Raw genomic sequence first — 18661 nt, 5'->3', positions numbered from 1 at the left:
TTGACACTGCATTTGTTGGAATTATTTTTTAAAAAGTGGAGGATCCATGAGGATCCGTGTAGATCCGCCTTTTATGGAGACCCCAAATTCAGCCTGAAGGCCAGCGCGGGCTGAACTGCAGTTGCTAATCGGCTCACGCGCCAGGAGGGTCTGTAACTGTAAAGCAGGCTTAGGGTACGAAGAACTGCTGTTGTTGCTGCTGCTGCTGCTACTGCAGCAGGGAGAAATCGGTCTTATGGCGGCGGCGGCAGCAACAGCAACAAAAATGTGCAAGCTGGCCAGGTTGTAGCACTTGGATTTGCAATGCCAAATCGTTCTCACATTCAGCAAAGTCTGAATGGAAGACGAGCGCTACGCCTCGATTAAAAAGCGGCAGCAGCAGCAAAGGCGTGCAAGACCTAGAGGAGAAAGGCGCAGCACATTTCGCCATTTTGCACCCGTCCTCCACGGTAGCCTACAAGGAGGTTTTCATACTACCTTAAGTAAAAAGTTAAGCCTGGGAGGAAGGGAGCGCTCATCGCCCAGAAATAGCAGCAGAGAGGGCGGCGCTTAGCGCTGTGACGGCGCAGCGGCGGTGCTGCCTGTAAGTCTTTCTGCGTCCCTGGAATGTGCATTTCGTTAACAAGGCATCAAGTGCCAATGGCATAGAGTCACGTCTCCCGACTGCGGCTGCGCACGCCGAGTGTAGCAGAAGCCCTTGAACAAAATGCGAACGTCAGAGCTCCCTTCTCCCTCCCTTCCCCTTTGTAACCTACATAACTCAGCAACAGCAATACTGTGGGAATGGTGACCTAGACGCAAGAGTTTTAGGGAAACGCTTCCACTTTGTTTACTCGGCACAATCCCATGCGCGCACACAGTGGCACTAACATATACACACACACAGTAGGATCACGCCTTTCCTGCAGGGAAACGGGGTTTCGTTTTGAGGTTTTTATTTTTGGGTTATTATTCGTATGCAAATACCGGATGAACTGTTCGTGGAAGAAGGAAGAAGAATATCTGAAGGTTGCGCGGGGCGGGAAGGAAGCAAATGTTTGGAAAATGTTACACGGAGAGGTGCGGGTGCACGCGCTCTACCTCTACCATCTGCGCAGCACACACTGCTCCTGTTTCATGGTTAAAAATACCAGGAAAGAAAACGGGATGTCCCCATTTCGGAAAGAAATTGCTTTTTCATTTTTTTAAGAGATGAATTCATAATGAACTTTGCTACCAGCAAGCGTAGCCAAAGCAGTGATGAAGCATAATAGATTTATGAGCTTTGAATATTGCCTGCGTTGCAATACTAGAAACCGTCGCCCACTCGCAGGTTTCTCGTGCCTCCCCCCCCCCGTGGGGTTTCTCTGGCGCAAGGGATTTATTTATTCCTATGCCTTGTTTTGTTACGAAATATAAATATTCCACTTGCTGCTAATTCCAAAAAGAACACATGCATCGATCCTCTGCACTTACTTGGGAACAAGACTCGTTGAAATCAGTGGGACTTTACTTCCGAGTAAACACATATGGTTGCGCTGGCAAATTGTACATGGATGACTAGGTCAGGTTGCAGTCTTTACCGTAAGGAAGCGACTTTGGAAAAGCATTCATACGTCTTAATTGAAATGACATTTATATGGCCAGTGAATCAAATTATTTCAATGGTTCTCACTGTCAAGTTAGTATATTTGGGATCGTAGCCTCAGGTTGTCTAATTCTATGCGTTCTTAGTGGTACTCTATAGGCATGCTCGAGACTACCCTTCTTGGAATTTAGTAGGACTTACTCCCAGGTAAGGCTACCTTCTTATTCACAATTACCAGAGATGGTGAATGCAGTGGCGTTTACTTCTGAGTAGATATTTCTAGGATTGCAGTGTAAATATGTTTGCGATCTGAGTGGTCTTGGGAAAAAATTCCCCTCGGATTTACTTCCCAGTAAATCTGCACAAGGCTTTTAAAAAATAAATAAATCCTGATGCAACTGAAGGGAGTGGCTGCTCTCCGAAAGATTCACTCATAATCCTCTCACAATATCCCTTCCTGTAGCTCGTGTACTATAATTAAGCCTTTTTACAGGGGGCGGGAGGAGGCAAGAGAAGATCAGGGGTTTGAGCTAAAGGGAGATCTTTCCAATCTAGAGAATCAGACCCCGAGCGATTTGCCGAAGGTCACACGATGAGAGTCAACGTCGAAGCTCGAATTAGACCAAAGGATCAAATGGTAACCTAGATTCCCAAACGCGGCCATTGCAGTATGCAAAAAACCCCTGTTTGAAACAACAAGTAGTGCCATAATAATGCGAAGCAAAATGTGCATTGGGGGAGGGGGAGTCCAGCCAACATTACTATCATGGAAGCCTTGCCTAGAAGAAGGCAGGAGAAGAGGAAGGCCCCCAGCTCCCCATTTTGCATCCATTCACATGCGAAAGCCTTGCCGCTCCCTCCTCCTCCCCCCTCCCACCCTCCCTTCCTCCCGTGTGCTGACTAGAAGAGAGCTGGTTATTCTTGCAGCTCTTGTTGTCTTGGCAGAAGTTCAATGAGCAGCAGGAGGAGGAAGGGGGAGAGCCGAGCACGCAGGCGCTCCTGGGCACTGTCGAAGAATCGAGTCACTGGAGCAGAGCGCACCAGCGGCGGCGGCGGCGGCGGCGACTTCTGGAGTCCCCGCCCCAATGCGAGTGTCTGGGCGGCCGGCAGCCGGCGGGCAGCGCTGTAGTAGCGAGAGCGCGGCGCGGGCAGAGCGAGCTGCGCGCTGTACTGGGGGGGTCGGAGAGCGCCTGGTTTGGGCGATGCGTCTCGCCGCGTCCCGGTGAGCGACTGCAGCCTGCGGGACTAGGAGAGCGGGGCCCGGGAAGCAGCTTTTCGCCCTCGCCCCGTCTTGGAGCGGCACTTGTCGGCGACAGGAGGCGGCCGTCGGTGCAAGAGGCTGCAGCGGCTGCAGAGCGCAGAGCCTCCCCGGCGGCTCGCAGAGCAGCAGTGGGAAGAGGAGGCAGGGGAGGAGACGCGGGGCGCTCGCTGCCCCTGGACTCGGCCATGTCGTCGGCGGCGGTGGCGGTGGCGGCTGCCTCGCGCAGGCAGTCGTGCTACTTGTGCGACCTGCCCCGCATGCCCTGGGCCATGATCTGGGATTTCACCGAGCCCGTCTGCAGGGGCTGCGTCAACTACGAAGGCGCCGACCGGGTGGAGTTCGTCATCGACACGGCTCGGCAGCTCAAGCGGGCGCACAGCTTCCAGGAAGGCCGGGCTGCGCCGCCGCACGCCAAGCAGCAGCCGCCGCCGCTCAGCGCCAAGGAGATGCACTCGGCGGCCGTGGCTGCAGCCGAGGCGGCCGCCCGCGCTCCGCCGCAGCCCCACGAGCGCTACTCTCTGGCCGCCGCCGCGCCTTCCGAGCGGCCGCCGCGCCTGGGACCCGAGTACGGAGCGGGCAGCCGGCAGGTCAACGGCATCCTGGTGCCCAACGGCTTCTCCAAGCCCGAGGAGCCGCCGGAGCTCAACCGCCAGAGCCCCAACCCGCGGCGGACGCACGCCGTGGCGCCCACCCTGGTGCCTCTCATGAACGGAGCTTCCCTGCCCGCCGCCATCAACATTAACAGCCGCGCTGCGGCGGCCGCCGCGGCCTCCTTGGCCGCCATCTCCGGAGCGCCCACCCCGCTGCAGGTGTCGGTCTCGCAAGCGCAGCAGAGCCAGCAGCAGCCCGGGGAAGTGGGGGGGCACAAACGGCCCGGCTCGGTGTCCTCGTCGTCGTCCAGTAGCGGCGGCGGCGGCGGCGGCAGCGGAGCCAGCGACTTGGAGGGCAAGGACAAGGGCCAGCAGCAGCAGCAGCAGGCGCGGGGCTCGGCGGACAACTTGGAGCAGCTCGGCGCCGAGAGCAAAAGCCGCGCGGCGGCGGCGGCAGCAGCAGCAGCGAGCGCTGAGCAGGAGTGGATGGGCAAGCCCAAGACCGTGCGAGATACCCTGCTGGCCTTGCAGCACGGCGGCCACGCGGTGCCCTACGAGAGCAAGTTCAAGAAGGAGCCCGGCATGGCGGGCGGGAGGCTGCTGGGCTACGACAGCAACGGCGCGGTGGCGAAGTCAGGTGAGCTGCGCCGAGGGGGAAGTGGGGGGCGCGGGCGGGGGCGCGCTCTTGGCCTGAGCAGGGGGAGGGGCTGGCGGTGGGTTTCTGAGGGAGAAGGAAGGGAAGCACTCTCCCCCCGCCCGACCCCTCATGGAAAAGACGAGCCAGGGTCGCCATTTCGGCCCAACTTCCTGGTGCTGAAACCCCAGCGGCGTGCTTGGTGTACCATGGATGAGTCAGGGCGCTTTGCTGACAGACACTGACAGAGGGTTTCCCCTCCCTTGCCCTGGCCGCATTCTTTCGCGAAGGGAGCTGAGGCACGCAGGGCTGCTGCGAGCAACAGCAGACATTTTCCTGAGCCAGGCGCCATATGTTCCGCATATGCTCCGAGGCGCTCGCTTTGGGCGTGCAAATAAGGAGGATGCAGGAGTTATCTGGGCTCGGCAGATCCCGCGCGCCCCTCACGGCTGCAGCTCGGCGGGGGCATAGATTTGCCTTGAGCCTGAATGGGCTCGGAGCGAGTGGAAGATTACCAAGCTGCGAGCGGCTCTTTTGGCCGGCAGCCAGCGTGGGAGGGTGGTACAGTGTGGGCACATTTGAATGCATGCAGCATGTACTGTAGTGTAAGCGCTGGCACGGCGTGTTCACATGCCGATCCACAGCCCCAGATAAGCTGAATTTACTGGGGGTTTAAGCTGGTTTGATCTGTTAGAATTCAGCGAGCAACTTGGCCCGAATCCCAAGTGCTTGGCTTGACCGGGCTGTGTGGCATCCTGACCCTGACGCTTTGCACACGTTTTCTGTGCTTCTGCGACACTATATCTCCTCTCCTGATCTGCTCCATAGGGGCCCGGGCTGCGAGGAAGAGAAAGCCTTCTCCAGAGCCTGAAGGTGAAGCCGGACCTCCCAAAATCAATGGCGAGGCGCAGTCATGGCTACCAACCTCGTCAGAAGGGATGAAGATCTCCATGGCAGCTGCGTCCTTCATGTCCCCGCCGCCGCCAACCGCTTCGCCTCATTCCAACCGGACCACGCCACCCGAGGCAGTCCAGAACGGCCAGTCCCCGATGGCGGCGCTCATTTTAGTTGCAGACAATGCTGGGGGGAACCATGCCTCCAAAGATGCCAACCAGGTCCACTCCACCACCAGGAGGAATAGCAGTAGCCCGCCCTCGCCATCCCCTATGAACCAAAGAAGGCCAACCCGGGAGGTGCAGAGCCAAGGGGCAAATGCCGGAGGGATGGAGCCTGTGCACCCCGCCAGCCTCCCAGACTCTTCGCTGGCAGCTAGCGTCCCCCTGTGCTGCACCCTGTGTCACGAGCGCCTGGAAGACACCCACTTTGTGCAGTGCCCCTCCGTCCCATCCCACAAATTTTGCTTCCCTTGCTCCAGACAGAGCATCAAACAGCAAGGAGCTAGTGGGGAGGTCTATTGTCCCAGTGGGGAGAAGTGCCCTCTGGTGGGCTCCAATGTCCCTTGGGCCTTCATGCAGGGCGAGATTGCAACCATTCTTGCAGGAGATGTGAAAGTGAAAAAGGAGAGGGACTCTTGACTTTCCCAGTTTCTCAATGCAACGTCAACCTTAACATAAAACTGCTTGAATTGTATATATCTATAAATACCTATAAATATCTATATATATATTATATATATATATATATATATCTCCAAGACAAGGGAAATGTAGACTTCATAAAACATGGCTGTATAATTTTGATTTCTTTTTTTGAATACATTGTGTTTCTATATTTTTTTGAAGACGAAAGGTATGTACTTAATGTACTTTTCCCCCTTCTTTTTTTGTTATAGCAATTATTTGTTGTGCTTCCTTGGTGAGTTACTGTTTTCAGTGTAGGCTGTGACTTGCGCTGCTTTTTTTAGAGAGCACTTGGCAAACCAGAAATGCTTCTAGCTGTGTTTGTATGCACTTGTTTTTTCTTCTTCTTTTTCTTCCTCTCCTTTTTTTTGTTCTTTTTTTAAATGCCAAATACATCTGACATTGTAAAGAACGCCTTACTGTTGGTGGTTCCTTATTTTTTGCCCTCACTAATACATGCTGGAGGCATGCAGGTTTTAGAGATAACATGGCATTAAAGGTGTTCATAGGATTAAAGTGGGAATGCCACTCAGTCCAGTCCAAAGACAGGTGAGAAAGCACAAGGGGTTTCATTTGGAAACATCATTCCCTTGCTACTGCTGCTACTGCTGCAAAAATGGCCAGATTCTTCAAGTAGTTTTGTTTCCATAAGGAAGTTGCCTTCAGAGCATTATGCTAAGTGAGGCGCTGTTGCATTAGGAATTGGGGAGTTTTTTTTTCTTAAAGGCAGAGTTGACCACAGTTCAAGAGGTTGGTTGTAAGATTGCAAAACTGCATTTATTCAATTACGTAATGTTCCTGCAGAATTTTTGTGATAAGTTAGTTTATTGTCTAACCGTGCATTGGTGCAGACAGAATAGCACTGCCATTTTTTAAAAAAACAAATCCATACCTTTTCAGCACCATTTAACATCACCACTTCCTCCATGTTCATGTGGAAAACTCTGAAGCAGATTTTTTTTTATTTTTTATTTACTTAATATAGTGCAGGTGGGCTTTGATCTTGCTTATCAAGTATGATAATGTTGTGATTGTTACTATTGCTGACATGTTGCCAGGTTGTGGCAGATAACAGTATGGTAATAACAGCAGCATATGAGGCTTTTACCTGGCTTGCCTATTACGGCAGCATAGAGATTAGTGAAAAATTCTACCTGAAATTTCATAATACTTGTGTTGGAGAGAACTAATTCTCATCTAAATGGAACAGCTTGGGATTTAAATCAACTCCAGTTTCTTGCCTTTTAGACTACTTTCAAGAATTCTTTTGTAAAATTATTATTTTGATCACACTTTTTTTTTTTGCATCAGACAGCAACATTTTTAATCAATAAATCATCAGTTACTAGAAATAGTTAAGCCTTACTGTAGTGATTCTGTGCTGTTTACAGTTGTGTTAGCAACACTGCTGTGCAAGCCCTTGTGCTAAGTGTTTATAATATGTCACATAGACTTGTTTGAAGCAGAAAGATGGTTATACGGTCCCCATCTCTGTGGCAAATAACACTATACATTTTGATGTTGAGAGAATCTGTTCAACTAGGTTTAACAGTTTTTGATGCTGTTGGGTCAGACTGTTCTTATGTGTTAATGTTCAGACTGCTATTGAATGCAGAATAGATTTTGGTAGGCTTCTTTTTTTTAATGGTCATGACATTTGGAAATCCAAACTGCACATGCACAGTAACCTTTCTTTTTTGAAGTGTTTTACACCCACTAGCATTGTGTTCCATATTACAGGTCAGTGTAAATTAAATAACAAGATTTGCATGATAAACCAATTCAATGCTCTTTAAAATGATAGAAATACATATAGTGCAGACTGGTGTCTTATGTAAACACATGTTTAGACAGTTCGAGAGGAAAAAAACGCACATATATACAACTGTAAAGGATTCTTTGGAACCACTATAGTCTGTGGAAATATGTATTTAGGCACTTTATTAAAAATTGGATTTTGAATTGATAGATGGTAACAAGTTCTTAAGAATCTCTTTGACATGATACCTCATGTATTATACCAATTTGTATGGAGAAACTGCATTCTAGGTAAGAGAATATCCATACCAAAATTTTCCTGGAAAGTTTGTTGTGATGTCTTGGCATGTAGTTCAGATTTGAGCTTCTTAACTTGAAGTGGGGGTGATAGTAACTTTTTTCTTGCTAAGACTATGTCAAGGTATTGAAAGGCATTTGATCTAGATCTCCAACAAAAGCTCTTTTACTACACTTATATCCTGAATAAGTGTCTTCATATATTGTAGCCCAGTAATATCACTGTATGTTCTTTAAAGTAGTTTAAATAGTGGGAAAGTTTAGGCCTTGTCATACCACATGATGACAGCTGGAACACATTTCAAAGCTCTCCACCTGTTCAGTCAACTCCTTCCAAACCTGTTAAGGTGACCGGTTCTAACATGCATTATAAATTCATAATACAGAAACGTCATAAACCAGTACATGATTTTTGGATCAATTGGGCCTATTGTAATTTTAGTTTGTTTCCTGACAAGTTTATGACATCACCACAGTGGATCACATTATATTTACTATATGTTTTCTTGGCTACAACTTTTTTTTTAAGTGCTTTAGCTGCAACAGTACTACCATTAATCTCTGATAATAACGCAAACCTTGATTCCATTGCAGCTAATGTGAACCGAGTCATTAATTTCAATGGAGTCAGGCTTTGCACCCTTACTTTTTTTGAAGTTTTTAATGGTAATAATTTGTATAGCAATAAAGCAAAATGTTGTTTTAATGGAGAGTGTGATTGTCAAAATCTCACCTTCATTTACACTTTTAAGTTACTTTTATTGAAATATCACCTGCACTATGCTTTCATTGTTTATAGTTACTAAACTAACACATTACTATTTTTTCCTATTATTTTTTATCTTTTGCATTGAATAAAATGAAACTAGGAGCTTTAAACACTTTCTGCGAGTTTTTGTTACCCTTTTCATTTTTTAAAAAATACTGCAGCTACTGAGGTGCATAGTAGCCAAATCAACTGGATTTTTAACAGATTGCTCTCTTTTGCTAGACATAAAAACAGAACCTAGGCTAAGAGCAGTACTAAGAGCAGCGTAACTGTAAGTGTACTATTTTTTTTCTCAGGAGGGCTGACCAGCCTCCTGACATAAAAGTAGAAAGAAGCTCAGCAATTGTATGGTGGTCTATGAAGCCTTGAGCTATGTATCTTGTGAAATCACATTTAGGAAGAGGTTTATTTGGGAGGGTTCTCCCAATGGCTTTTTATGGTAACAGGATCCTGGGAAATTTTCTCTGTACTAGGGCCAAAGCCTTCTCACCTTACTACCAAGAAGAACAGACACAGTGTTCTGCTGACATGAGAGAGTCATTGAGGGCAGGTGATTTCACTGTCTACCTTGCAGCTTTGCAAAAGGTTCTTTTAGCTGGAGGTGTTAAACCCTAATATAAATAACAAACAAGGCTGGTGGCAAACAACTATCCTAAGTATATGCAAGTGGAAGAATCTTTCCTTGAATTCAGTCCAAATAAATAAGTTTAGCACTGAAATGCTGGCTAAATATATATAGCATTGGGGTACTTGACTTTCTCCTTGCAATAATGTGGTGTGGAGAACCATGAACTACTATGAACAGATGCAGCCTAGATGCTCCCAATCAAAACAAGTACCAAGTAGAAAAACTATTATTTGAAACGTTACTGGTTATGCGCAATATTGGGAAAGGCTAAGGTATGATTATGATATATTATTCTTAGTTTTATAAGAACTGGATATTTTAATATAATATATAATTTAATTATTTAAATAGGAATTCTGCATGAGCACCAAATACAATACTCTGCAGAAGTATAAGGGATTGCAAGTTGCTTAACACTAAAAGTTGCACTGTTAAAGTGGGGGAATGAGTTCAGCTAAAGATAGTTTACACAAATAGCCCAGTCACAATGTGTTTTTAAGCCAATGACTTCAGTGGGACTAAATTTGTTTTAAAAATTCAAGGGCTCCTGCACTTCAGACTGAACTGAAAAGTTCCAGTTTACAGTTACATGATATTCTTTGGCTGATGGTGTATATGCAATGCTATAAATAATTAAATGGTAAAAAGTGATACAGCTATAAGCCGATGATATTTTTTTTTAACTTTAACCAATTGCATTTATGTGGAAAGGATGGCCCATTAGTTTCAATGGGATTGCTTCTGTGGTGCAACTATTTAGGACTGCATGCATGGAAAGATTTGAAAAGTAGTTTATTTAAAGCTTGCTCCTGCCAAAGACTGCAACTCTAGTTGTTTTTTAAAAGACATTAGCAGATGAGAGTTCTAATAAATAGCTAGGAGGTGTATGAAAGCAGTGGGGTGAATTGAATGGCCCATTATTACCCACTCTTAGTAGACCTACCTGTATCTGAGATTACAAAATAAAGGTGGCTGTAAAAGAAACTCTTCTTACCGTTACATATAAAAGTGCCCTTGATTTTTATCAAATCTACTGTTACAGGTTACTGACCAGGCAAGTCAGATGTTTTTCAAACTCTTCTTGCTAATGGACAAGGTTATTTAGAGATAGAGAAAAAATCCTGCAGGCAGCTTATAAAATAGTTTTACTTGGTAAAGGGTAATAGGTTTCTCTTCCTAATTCTTGAGTGTAGATGTGTAATCATTCAGAAAACGATCGCTGCATCTAGGCCACACGAAATCCTGAGTCACCCTCATTTGCTTGCCTTTGTTCAAGAACTGCAGATTGAGAGGACACGCCTTTCCTCAGTCATAGACCAAGGTCAGGCTATTCTAACAGATGAATGGAATACATATTTATCCGTTTCATCATTCCAGACTGGAGCTGGGACACTTGGACTATTAACTCATTGACTGCCTTTGGTTAAGCTGTTGTCATCAGAAATCCTGAGAAAGCATTTGTTTTTATCATGATATTTTTTATCTTGAACAAATTCCTAACCTATAAGTGACACTTTAATATCATGCAACAAGTTGAACAAGTAATATGTTTTAATATATATATATTTCTCCTCGTTTTAAATTACCACAATGCTTATACAGTTTTACTGCACTTGGGGGGGACCATAAATAATCAGTGTCACATTTATAAATTTATAAATACTTTTCTAAGGCTTTCACACAATTTAAAATCCAGTCCTTCACCCACTTGAAGTTCTATCTTATGCACATTTCTGTAGAAGCAAGTCTTGCTGGATTCAGTGCAGCTATTACTACAGAAACTGGAAATGGTTTGGGGCCTGCAGCATGGCACCCCAATCCTGAAAACAATTTGTCAGAAGCAAGTCCTCTGTCCAATTGAATTTACAAGCTCATATGGCAGATTTGATAGCAGTGTAGATTACTTCAGGAAGGCATATTCCTACCTCCCCCACCCATGTAGTGATATGTGAATTGGAGTGTAAAGCAAAGCGTGTGCTAAGCATATTCGTGGCTTAACCATTTCAGTTACGCACCTTCTGACTGCAAATCCAATTTATCTTAGAATGCCTGGGCTGCAAATTATACGTAGAAATACATCCTTTTGAAAACTGGAATTTACTTGTGTACATTTAGGGTAAGACTGCCAACACAAAGAGAATCTGGGCTTCCCCAACCACCCAGTCCTAGACACATTTATGCGGCATAAAGTTCAAATGCTTTCAATTAAAAATACTTCAAGGACTGCAATCTGCTTGTGCCGTGGAAAGTTAAGAGTGTGGCATAAAACTGAGGATTTGGCTTGTAATGCTCTTCCTTAAGCACAGTGGTGGGGGAAGCCATCCTCCTTTAAGGAGATGCATCTGAAATAAAAATAAGAAACAAGAGAGAAGTTTGCCTAATCCAACAGTGCTGCTGACAATCAGCAATTATGAATTTTGCAGGTTGGGAGGTAGTGGGAATAACAGGGTGTAGGGACTCTGCCTAGTAATTCAACAACAACCAGCTATGTTTTTTGTCTAAAAAATAATCAACTCAGATGAATCTGCCTTAGAGTGAGTCAGATCATTAGTACATCTAACTCAGTATTATTTACTCTCTGCTGGCTGCAGCTCCCCAGGGTCTCAGGCAGGAGATCTTCCCCATTGTCTGCTACTTGACCATTTAACTGGAGCCACAAGACATTGAATCTGGAACTTTTTATAGCAGGGGTGGGGAATCCTTTTAATCTCAAGGGCAGCATCCCTGTGGCAAGCAGAGCCATAGGCCAAAGCTGCCGGAGCAACCAATTTTACCTTTGTACAGCAGGCTAGATTCTACACACTTTCCACACTCCCCTCTGTATCCTTCATCATGACAAGCAAAGAAGAATTATCAGATACCAAAAATGTATTCCGGCTGGGCAAAAGCATACAAGGAGGATGCAGAGTAGGGCCAGTAAAGAGTGTGGCCTGGGGAGAGACTTAGTGACCTCAGGTTCTCCATCCCCATTTTACAGGGGGAAATTGCGCTTTTACCACTAAGCTACGGTCTCTTACCCATCTGAGGTTTCTGCCACATTTCCAAAAACAAATAAACAAACAAACAAACACACCTCCTCAAACAGTTATGGCTATGTACTGGAAATTTTAAAAAGGATCTACAATTACTATTAGTCCCATTACATGGATAAAGATCTGAGGCTGAAAAATTACACATGTATGAGTCAACAGACTGATCTAAAACAAAAATACTTAGATTCCTGTTCTAAGTGAAGACAATGGGCTTGACGCCAAAATCTTAACCATATTACAAGCCACGCTGAAAATGAATGGGATTTACTTACATCTGACATGATAAGGATTGGGGTATGATCTAGGACTGGGGTATGATCTAGGACTGGGGTATGATCTAGTGTAAATACAAGTACTTCAGTTTAACTGGGTTGTAGACTGAGGTGCAAGGGCTACTTGTGTGCCTATTACTTGTGTGAGGAAGACTTGTGTTTGGAAAAATGGGTGTGCCACACAAGCGCACAATTGGGAAGCCATGATTGGCTGCCATTCCTCACACTTAAAAACCTATCCCTTTTAATGTGTGAAGCCCTTAGTTAATGAAAAGTAGTTGTTAAAATCTTGGCAGTTCCAAAAGCCAGTGCTCCAGTCACTGGAAAACATGCTAACATTGCATTAGCGTTCCTAGAACCAACTCCCAGCACCAGAGGTGCTTTACCGAACTGCAGTCTTGTGATTTTCAAAGGTTTTTAAACCCTTACTTTGAAAATAAAGAGATTGTGTAGGTTAGTAAATGATTAATTTCCTTAGCAAGCACCTGAGCTGTAATCTAGCCATGTGTTCTCTGTGATTAAGGTTTGTTCAAGGTGCTCACTGTGCCAGACAAAGTCCTAAGTTCAAACAGTAATGTTTACACAACCAAGTTCACCTTCTCCTTACAGGTCTGCCATCCCAAGCGTTATTCCACACAGCTGCTAGTTTCCCTCTCTGCCCCGCAACCACAGCACTCCACAATGGGGTAGTTAAATCGGCCCCTACGAAGAACAACCTGTCCAATCGTAAGGTGAAAAAAACATACAGATTCTACTGGGACAAACCAGGCCAAATAGTCTAGATGACTGTATCTGATCAAAATTCTGAAAACAGGCTGCGAACTCAGATTGTGTAGGACTCATCTAACCTGTTTTATACTTTATGTGCCACAGTGACGTCTGCTGAGTCATCCCAGAATCATAGAATTGCTGAGTTAGAAGTGATCAAGGGTCATCTAGTCCAACCCCCTGCAATGCCCAATGTGGAGCTGAAACCCACGACCCTGAGATTTAGAGTCTCATGCTCTACTGACTGAGCTATCCAGCTGTGCCTCTGATCACTTGCAACTGTTTCAGCATGCACAGAGATCAGAACTTGTGGTTTTAATTCACCATTTTGATACTTTCTGTCAAGCGCTTTACAAATTTGCTAGATAATAATAATAACAACTCAGCTAAGGTGGCTACTCTCTTTCAGAAAGCAGACCTCGCAAGTGTTGCATTACAGGTAAAAAGGCAGTGAATATCCATGTCAGGAAAAGCCGAATTTTATTAGATTTCTGCCTGATAAACAGTAACCAGGAAAAAAAATAGTAGCTCAAATCACTGGAAAGCTACCAGTCAGCTTACGTGAGCAGATTGATATGCTTCTGCGTGAGGTGCCTGCAGCAGTGCCCAAGTGAGACTGCAATTCTGAACACAATGATGAGGAAGCTTGACTTCCAACAGCTTGACCTCACCCCCAAAGGCACACTCATCCATTGTTTCCCCAAGACAAAGAGATGCCAACTACTAGGAAGCCAGTCCAGTGAATGCAGTAGGACTTACTTCTGAGTAACATGCCTGGGATTTGCTGCAATCATGTGCCACATGCCATATAGATCCACATATAAGGCCTTTTGATTTTGTAAGCCCTGTTGTAGTTACAGTACTTGCAAGTGTATGCCTAAGTCTATTCGTTTTTTGAGTTGTGCAACTTTCTTCTTTACATCACATACTGACCTTTTTGTTTCAAAATAAAATGTTTTTTCCCCCATTTCATTTTTAAAAGGTAGTTCTGGGAATACATTTTGCGGGGGGGGGGGGGGGAGAGCCAAAGCACATAACCTTCAGAAGAGGCCCAGGTACACACCCACTCCCAGCAACTTTTTGTACTTATGTCACAACAACAGAGGGTTGGATCAGATGACCCCCGTGATCCCTTCCCACTCTCAGTTGGGTTAGACGAGCGTGGTGCTGATAATGCCAAGGTTGCAGGTTCGATCCGGTATGGGACAGCTGCATATTCCTGTCTTAATAAACGCCCCCACCTTCAGAAATCCCGTCGCGGGAACGGGGGTGCGCTGAGCAGAGCCAGCTGAGAAGACAGACCCTGGCATTTCCACGGGGCGTCTAGGGGGTGTCATTCATGCAGAGGCTTGGATCTCTATTAAGACTTTCACTCGGATCAGTCCATAGACACCCCAAATACGCTGGACCACCCTGGAGCAAAGCAGCGTGGCCGCCACCCCGGAAGCCTCCCCTGGCAGCTCCCGCCAGCCCCTCCCGGGCCGGGAAACTGCACCAGCTGCGCCCGCTATAATTAGAGCGAGCGAGCGGCGCAGGCGTGGCGGCGGCCCCTCCTCCTCCGAGGCCCCGGCGGGAGAGCAGCTCCCTCGCTCGGCCCCTCGGGCCTGCCGGAGAAGGACCAAGAAAGGAATCGTGCCGACCGGCTCCGCTCTTGATCTGGACGGGTCACCTGGTGGTGAACCAAATATAGCCAAGCGGCCCAAGCCGCTCCTGGCAAGCAGCCGCTTTGCAAAAGCGAGAGTCGCGCGGCCTTGCGCAACCCGGGGGAAAGGGCAAAGGCGTGACGTGGCGCGACGCCACAGGCTAGGCCTGCAAAGGGCCAAGGGGTGGATTTGGGGCTTTGGGGTGTCTCCCCCCCCTCCCCGCGCGCTTTTGCTTGCCTGACTCATCGCAGTAATAGAGCCGCAGGCGTCAGCAAGGGTTACCCGGGAAGGACTGGTTTGGAGATTGCTACACCAGCAAGCTTGGCCTGGGAAGAAGCATGCAAGTGACTGCACTCTTCGGAGAGTCTGGGAATCTGCCTGGTTCCCAAACTCCCAGGATCACTTAGTAATGTTTGTGCCCCTTGTAGCAATCGTAAAGTGCTGTGCTAGACGCTGCCTGCTTTTGGATTCTATTTTTACAGGCAAAGCACTTGAATGAAGCTCCCGGACCAGAGTTTGGGAACACCTGCCCTATATTTATTTATAGTTATTCATTTCGGAGCAGGACTGTAAACTGATATTCTCACATGCTTTTGCGCGTCCTGGTCTGAGCAGAGAATAATCCTGGGTGTCACAGACTGGTGTTGCCAACCTAACTGTAGAATTTCCTTTTAAAGGTCCAGTGGCAGTTCCTACTGTAGCTATTAACTTTTTGAAAGTGGGTGTTAAAATATCCTCTCTGCTTAAAAGAAGTAGAATTAAAACTTATGCAATGCTAATATTTCTTGTTGGCACTGTTTGTTACCCACTTTTCACCACTGGCTCTGCAAAGCAATTAACAAATGTTCAGCTTAATAAACTTCCATCTTACCCATCAAATAGAATTTTACCAAACAAGGCAGTTTACATACAAGAACATATGAAAGGTTCGACTGCAGCTTTTTTTAAAAAATGGAATTCATATGAGGGTCTGTTTTAGCAGGGAGTTCTAGACATTTTGCAAGCATATGATAAGAAACTGTTTAATAAAATGTAGCTCTTTAATTTCATCAAATGAAGCCTATGGGGCAATTTCCCGTTTCCAACAATTACCTTATTGATCAAAGGAAGATATGCTGTGCCAGGGCACCCAGTCTTCCTACTGCCATCACCCTTTTCTTATCTGAATTCAACTTCAACGTGTTTTAACTCAGCTACAGCCTCCAGACACTTGAATCAGCACTGAGGCAGCAGCTCCCAGCTGCTTAGTTACCAAAACAGAGAGCTGTGTGTCATAGGCATATGGATGGCATGCAACTGCAAAGCTCTGGAGGATCTCATCCAGCAGCTTCGTAGAGAGTGCTGTTGCCAATACTGACCCCTAAATAACAGACCTTGAGGGGCTGATCTTCCCTCTCTCATCACCCTGTCAGGCATCTTTCATTATACAGCCTCCGGCATATGCTGAAAACACACCTCGTTACCCTGGCTTGCGGTGTCTATTTTTAGGACCCACCTTATTTTTTGGGAGGGATTATATGTTGTTTTGAACAGTTTTAAATTGTTGTGTTTTAATATTGTAACCAGTCCTAGGACCTTAGGCAGGTAATTATTAATAAGAATCCCTCTTTGAGTGAGTCTCTCTAAATAAAGGTATTCTAATAATCCTCCAGTAAATTCTAGCCCATGGTTAGGCAAACTAAGGCCCATGGGCTGGATCCGGCCCAGTCGCCTTCTAAATCCGGCCTGTGGACGGTCTGGGAATCAGCATGTTTTTACCTGAGTAGAATGTGTGCTTTTATTTAAAATGCATCTCTGGGTTATATGTGGGGCCTAGGAATTTGTTCATATTTTTTCTTCAAAATATAGTCCAGCCCCCCCCCTCCAAGGTCTGAGGGACAGTGGACTGGTCCCCTGCTGAAAAAGTTTGCTGACCTCTGTTCTAGCCATTGTAAACAAGAAGTCCACAATGTTGGATGCAACTTAGGAGGTCTAGAAGTGCCATCAGAGAATTATTCCTTTTATGGATCTCAAGAAATACACCTAATAGGCCTCCTTTGAATGTCTGCTGTCTCCTCCCACATTCCACTTTAAGTTTAACTTCTGACTCCGTGGCATCAGCATCGGCCAACTTTTTATAACCTGTCAGTTTAGATGGTTTTGGTTACTGTATAGACTGATGAAGAGTTCCGGAGAACTCAAAAGCTTGCACACTATTTCGTAATATTTTGGCTGACCTAATAAAGGTATTGCCCCAGTGTGGATATTGGAATGTTTCTTATGGGATAACATGGTTACCTTGCCTGCCTTTCTTTCTTTCTTTCTTTCTTTCTTTCTTTCTTTCTTTCTTATACAGATCCAATGCCTACTAAAGCTGTCTCATTACCATAGCCAGGAAAGAAGCCTAACTGAAAGGGGTTCTGGGCCCTAGACTTTCACTAGTCCACAAGTACTTAGCTCACAAGTAACTTAGCTCACAAGTACCGGTAATTACCTTCAAGGTAAGCAGGCTGAAGTCATCCAAGCACATTCCAAGCATCCAAGATGCTTCTGATACTCCTCTGGTGGCACCTGAGATGGATCAGAGCTGAGCAGTTTCATCAACCATGAAAATTATCACCATGAGTTCTGTATACCATGAGTTCTGTATACCATGAGTTCTGTATGAACCAGGAAGGGAGTAATAAAGTGCAGTTCCTTCAATTTCTGTCGTTTCTTCTTTTTCTATTAGAATGTTTTGAAAATTGACAATATTGCTTCACATCATGTTACTTTAAAATGCCATGGCCATATTACAGAAAGGCAGGATATAAATATTTTAATAACTAAACGATCTTATTTTGTCAGTTATCCATCCTGCTCATCCACCAGATCCTTGCCATAATTGTCCCTTGTCCTATAGGGATGGGGAACCTGTGGCCCTCCAGATGTTGTTGGATTATAGTTCCCATCATCCCTGCCATCTGCCATTTTGACTTGGGCTGATGGGAGTTGTGGTCCAGCAACACGTGGAAATCCACAGGTTCTCCATCCCTGTTGGGCAATCTTCCTCAGAGCATTCCAGAACCCAACTGATCCTTAAGTCTCTGTAAACAAGTCACCCTGATGCCCTCCCCTCCCAAATCTGGGGATTTCCTACAGTTTCTGTCTAATCTGACAATGCTGCTAGGGATCATAACCAAAGCCTAATCTTGAAACCTTGTCTCCAAATAATCATGGAGTATCATTCGCTGATACAAAACAGTCATTACGAAGTGTCTCTTGCTAATGGTTGTAAGCACCATCACAACATTGCATCTGCATCGGGCCCAGAGTTGTCATGGAAAGTTTGTAACCAATGGAGCCAAAAAGGTACGCAAAAGCTGTGTAAGCACAAGGTACTATTTTGTACTTAATGACTATGCATGCTTTCAGTAAAATAATACTGTGCACATGTGTGCCATTTTTTAATCACAGAATCTTGTGATTCACAAGCATTTAATTAATCCTCATACCACCCACATAAAGCAGGCATATGTCATTAGGGCCTTTTTCCAGATGCGGAAACGGAAACGCAGAAAGGTTTTGTAAATTGACTCAGGTCAAAGAGCAAGTCATTGGCAGGGCCAAATAAAAAATGGAACACTTTTTCTCTTAGCGTCTTACTAGTGCACCGCTAGCCATACGAGGAAGGGGGCTGGGATATGTCTGCTAGCAGAAAGTGTTGCTGCGTTGAGAGGAATATACCACACATCAAGACATGTTTGATGTTGGAAAAGATGAGTGCACAGTTTCTGGGGGTGGAAAAGGGAGGAGAAGTTTATAATAATAATAAAAATCAAATTAAACGTAATAATAAAAACCCCACCAGTCTAATGACCTTGAAGTGATGTGACATGCACAA

The 18661-nt window shown here is 45.7% G+C and overlaps 1 protein-coding gene across 1 annotated transcript; it reads left to right on the top strand.

The window, feature by feature from the left end:
- Window positions 1-1382: 1382 nt before the first annotated feature.
- On the top strand, window positions 1383-9735 carry IRF2BP2 (interferon regulatory factor 2 binding protein 2). The gene is made up of 2 exons (XM_083604144.1): window positions 1383-4055; window positions 4881-9735. The coding sequence occupies exons 1-2, from the start codon at window positions 3014-3016 to the stop codon at window positions 5585-5587; spliced, it is 1749 nt and encodes a 582-aa protein (XP_083460270.1). The 5' UTR covers window positions 1383-3013; the 3' UTR covers window positions 5588-9735.
- Window positions 9736-18661: the final 8926 nt, after the last annotated feature.

The sequence above is a fragment of the Podarcis filfolensis genome, assembly GCF_964270895.1.
Source record: "Podarcis filfolensis genome assembly, chromosome: 3".
NCBI classification, from domain to species: domain Eukaryota; kingdom Metazoa; phylum Chordata; class Lepidosauria; order Squamata; family Lacertidae; genus Podarcis; species Podarcis filfolensis.
This window is presented reverse-complemented; position numbering and strand designations above follow the sequence as displayed.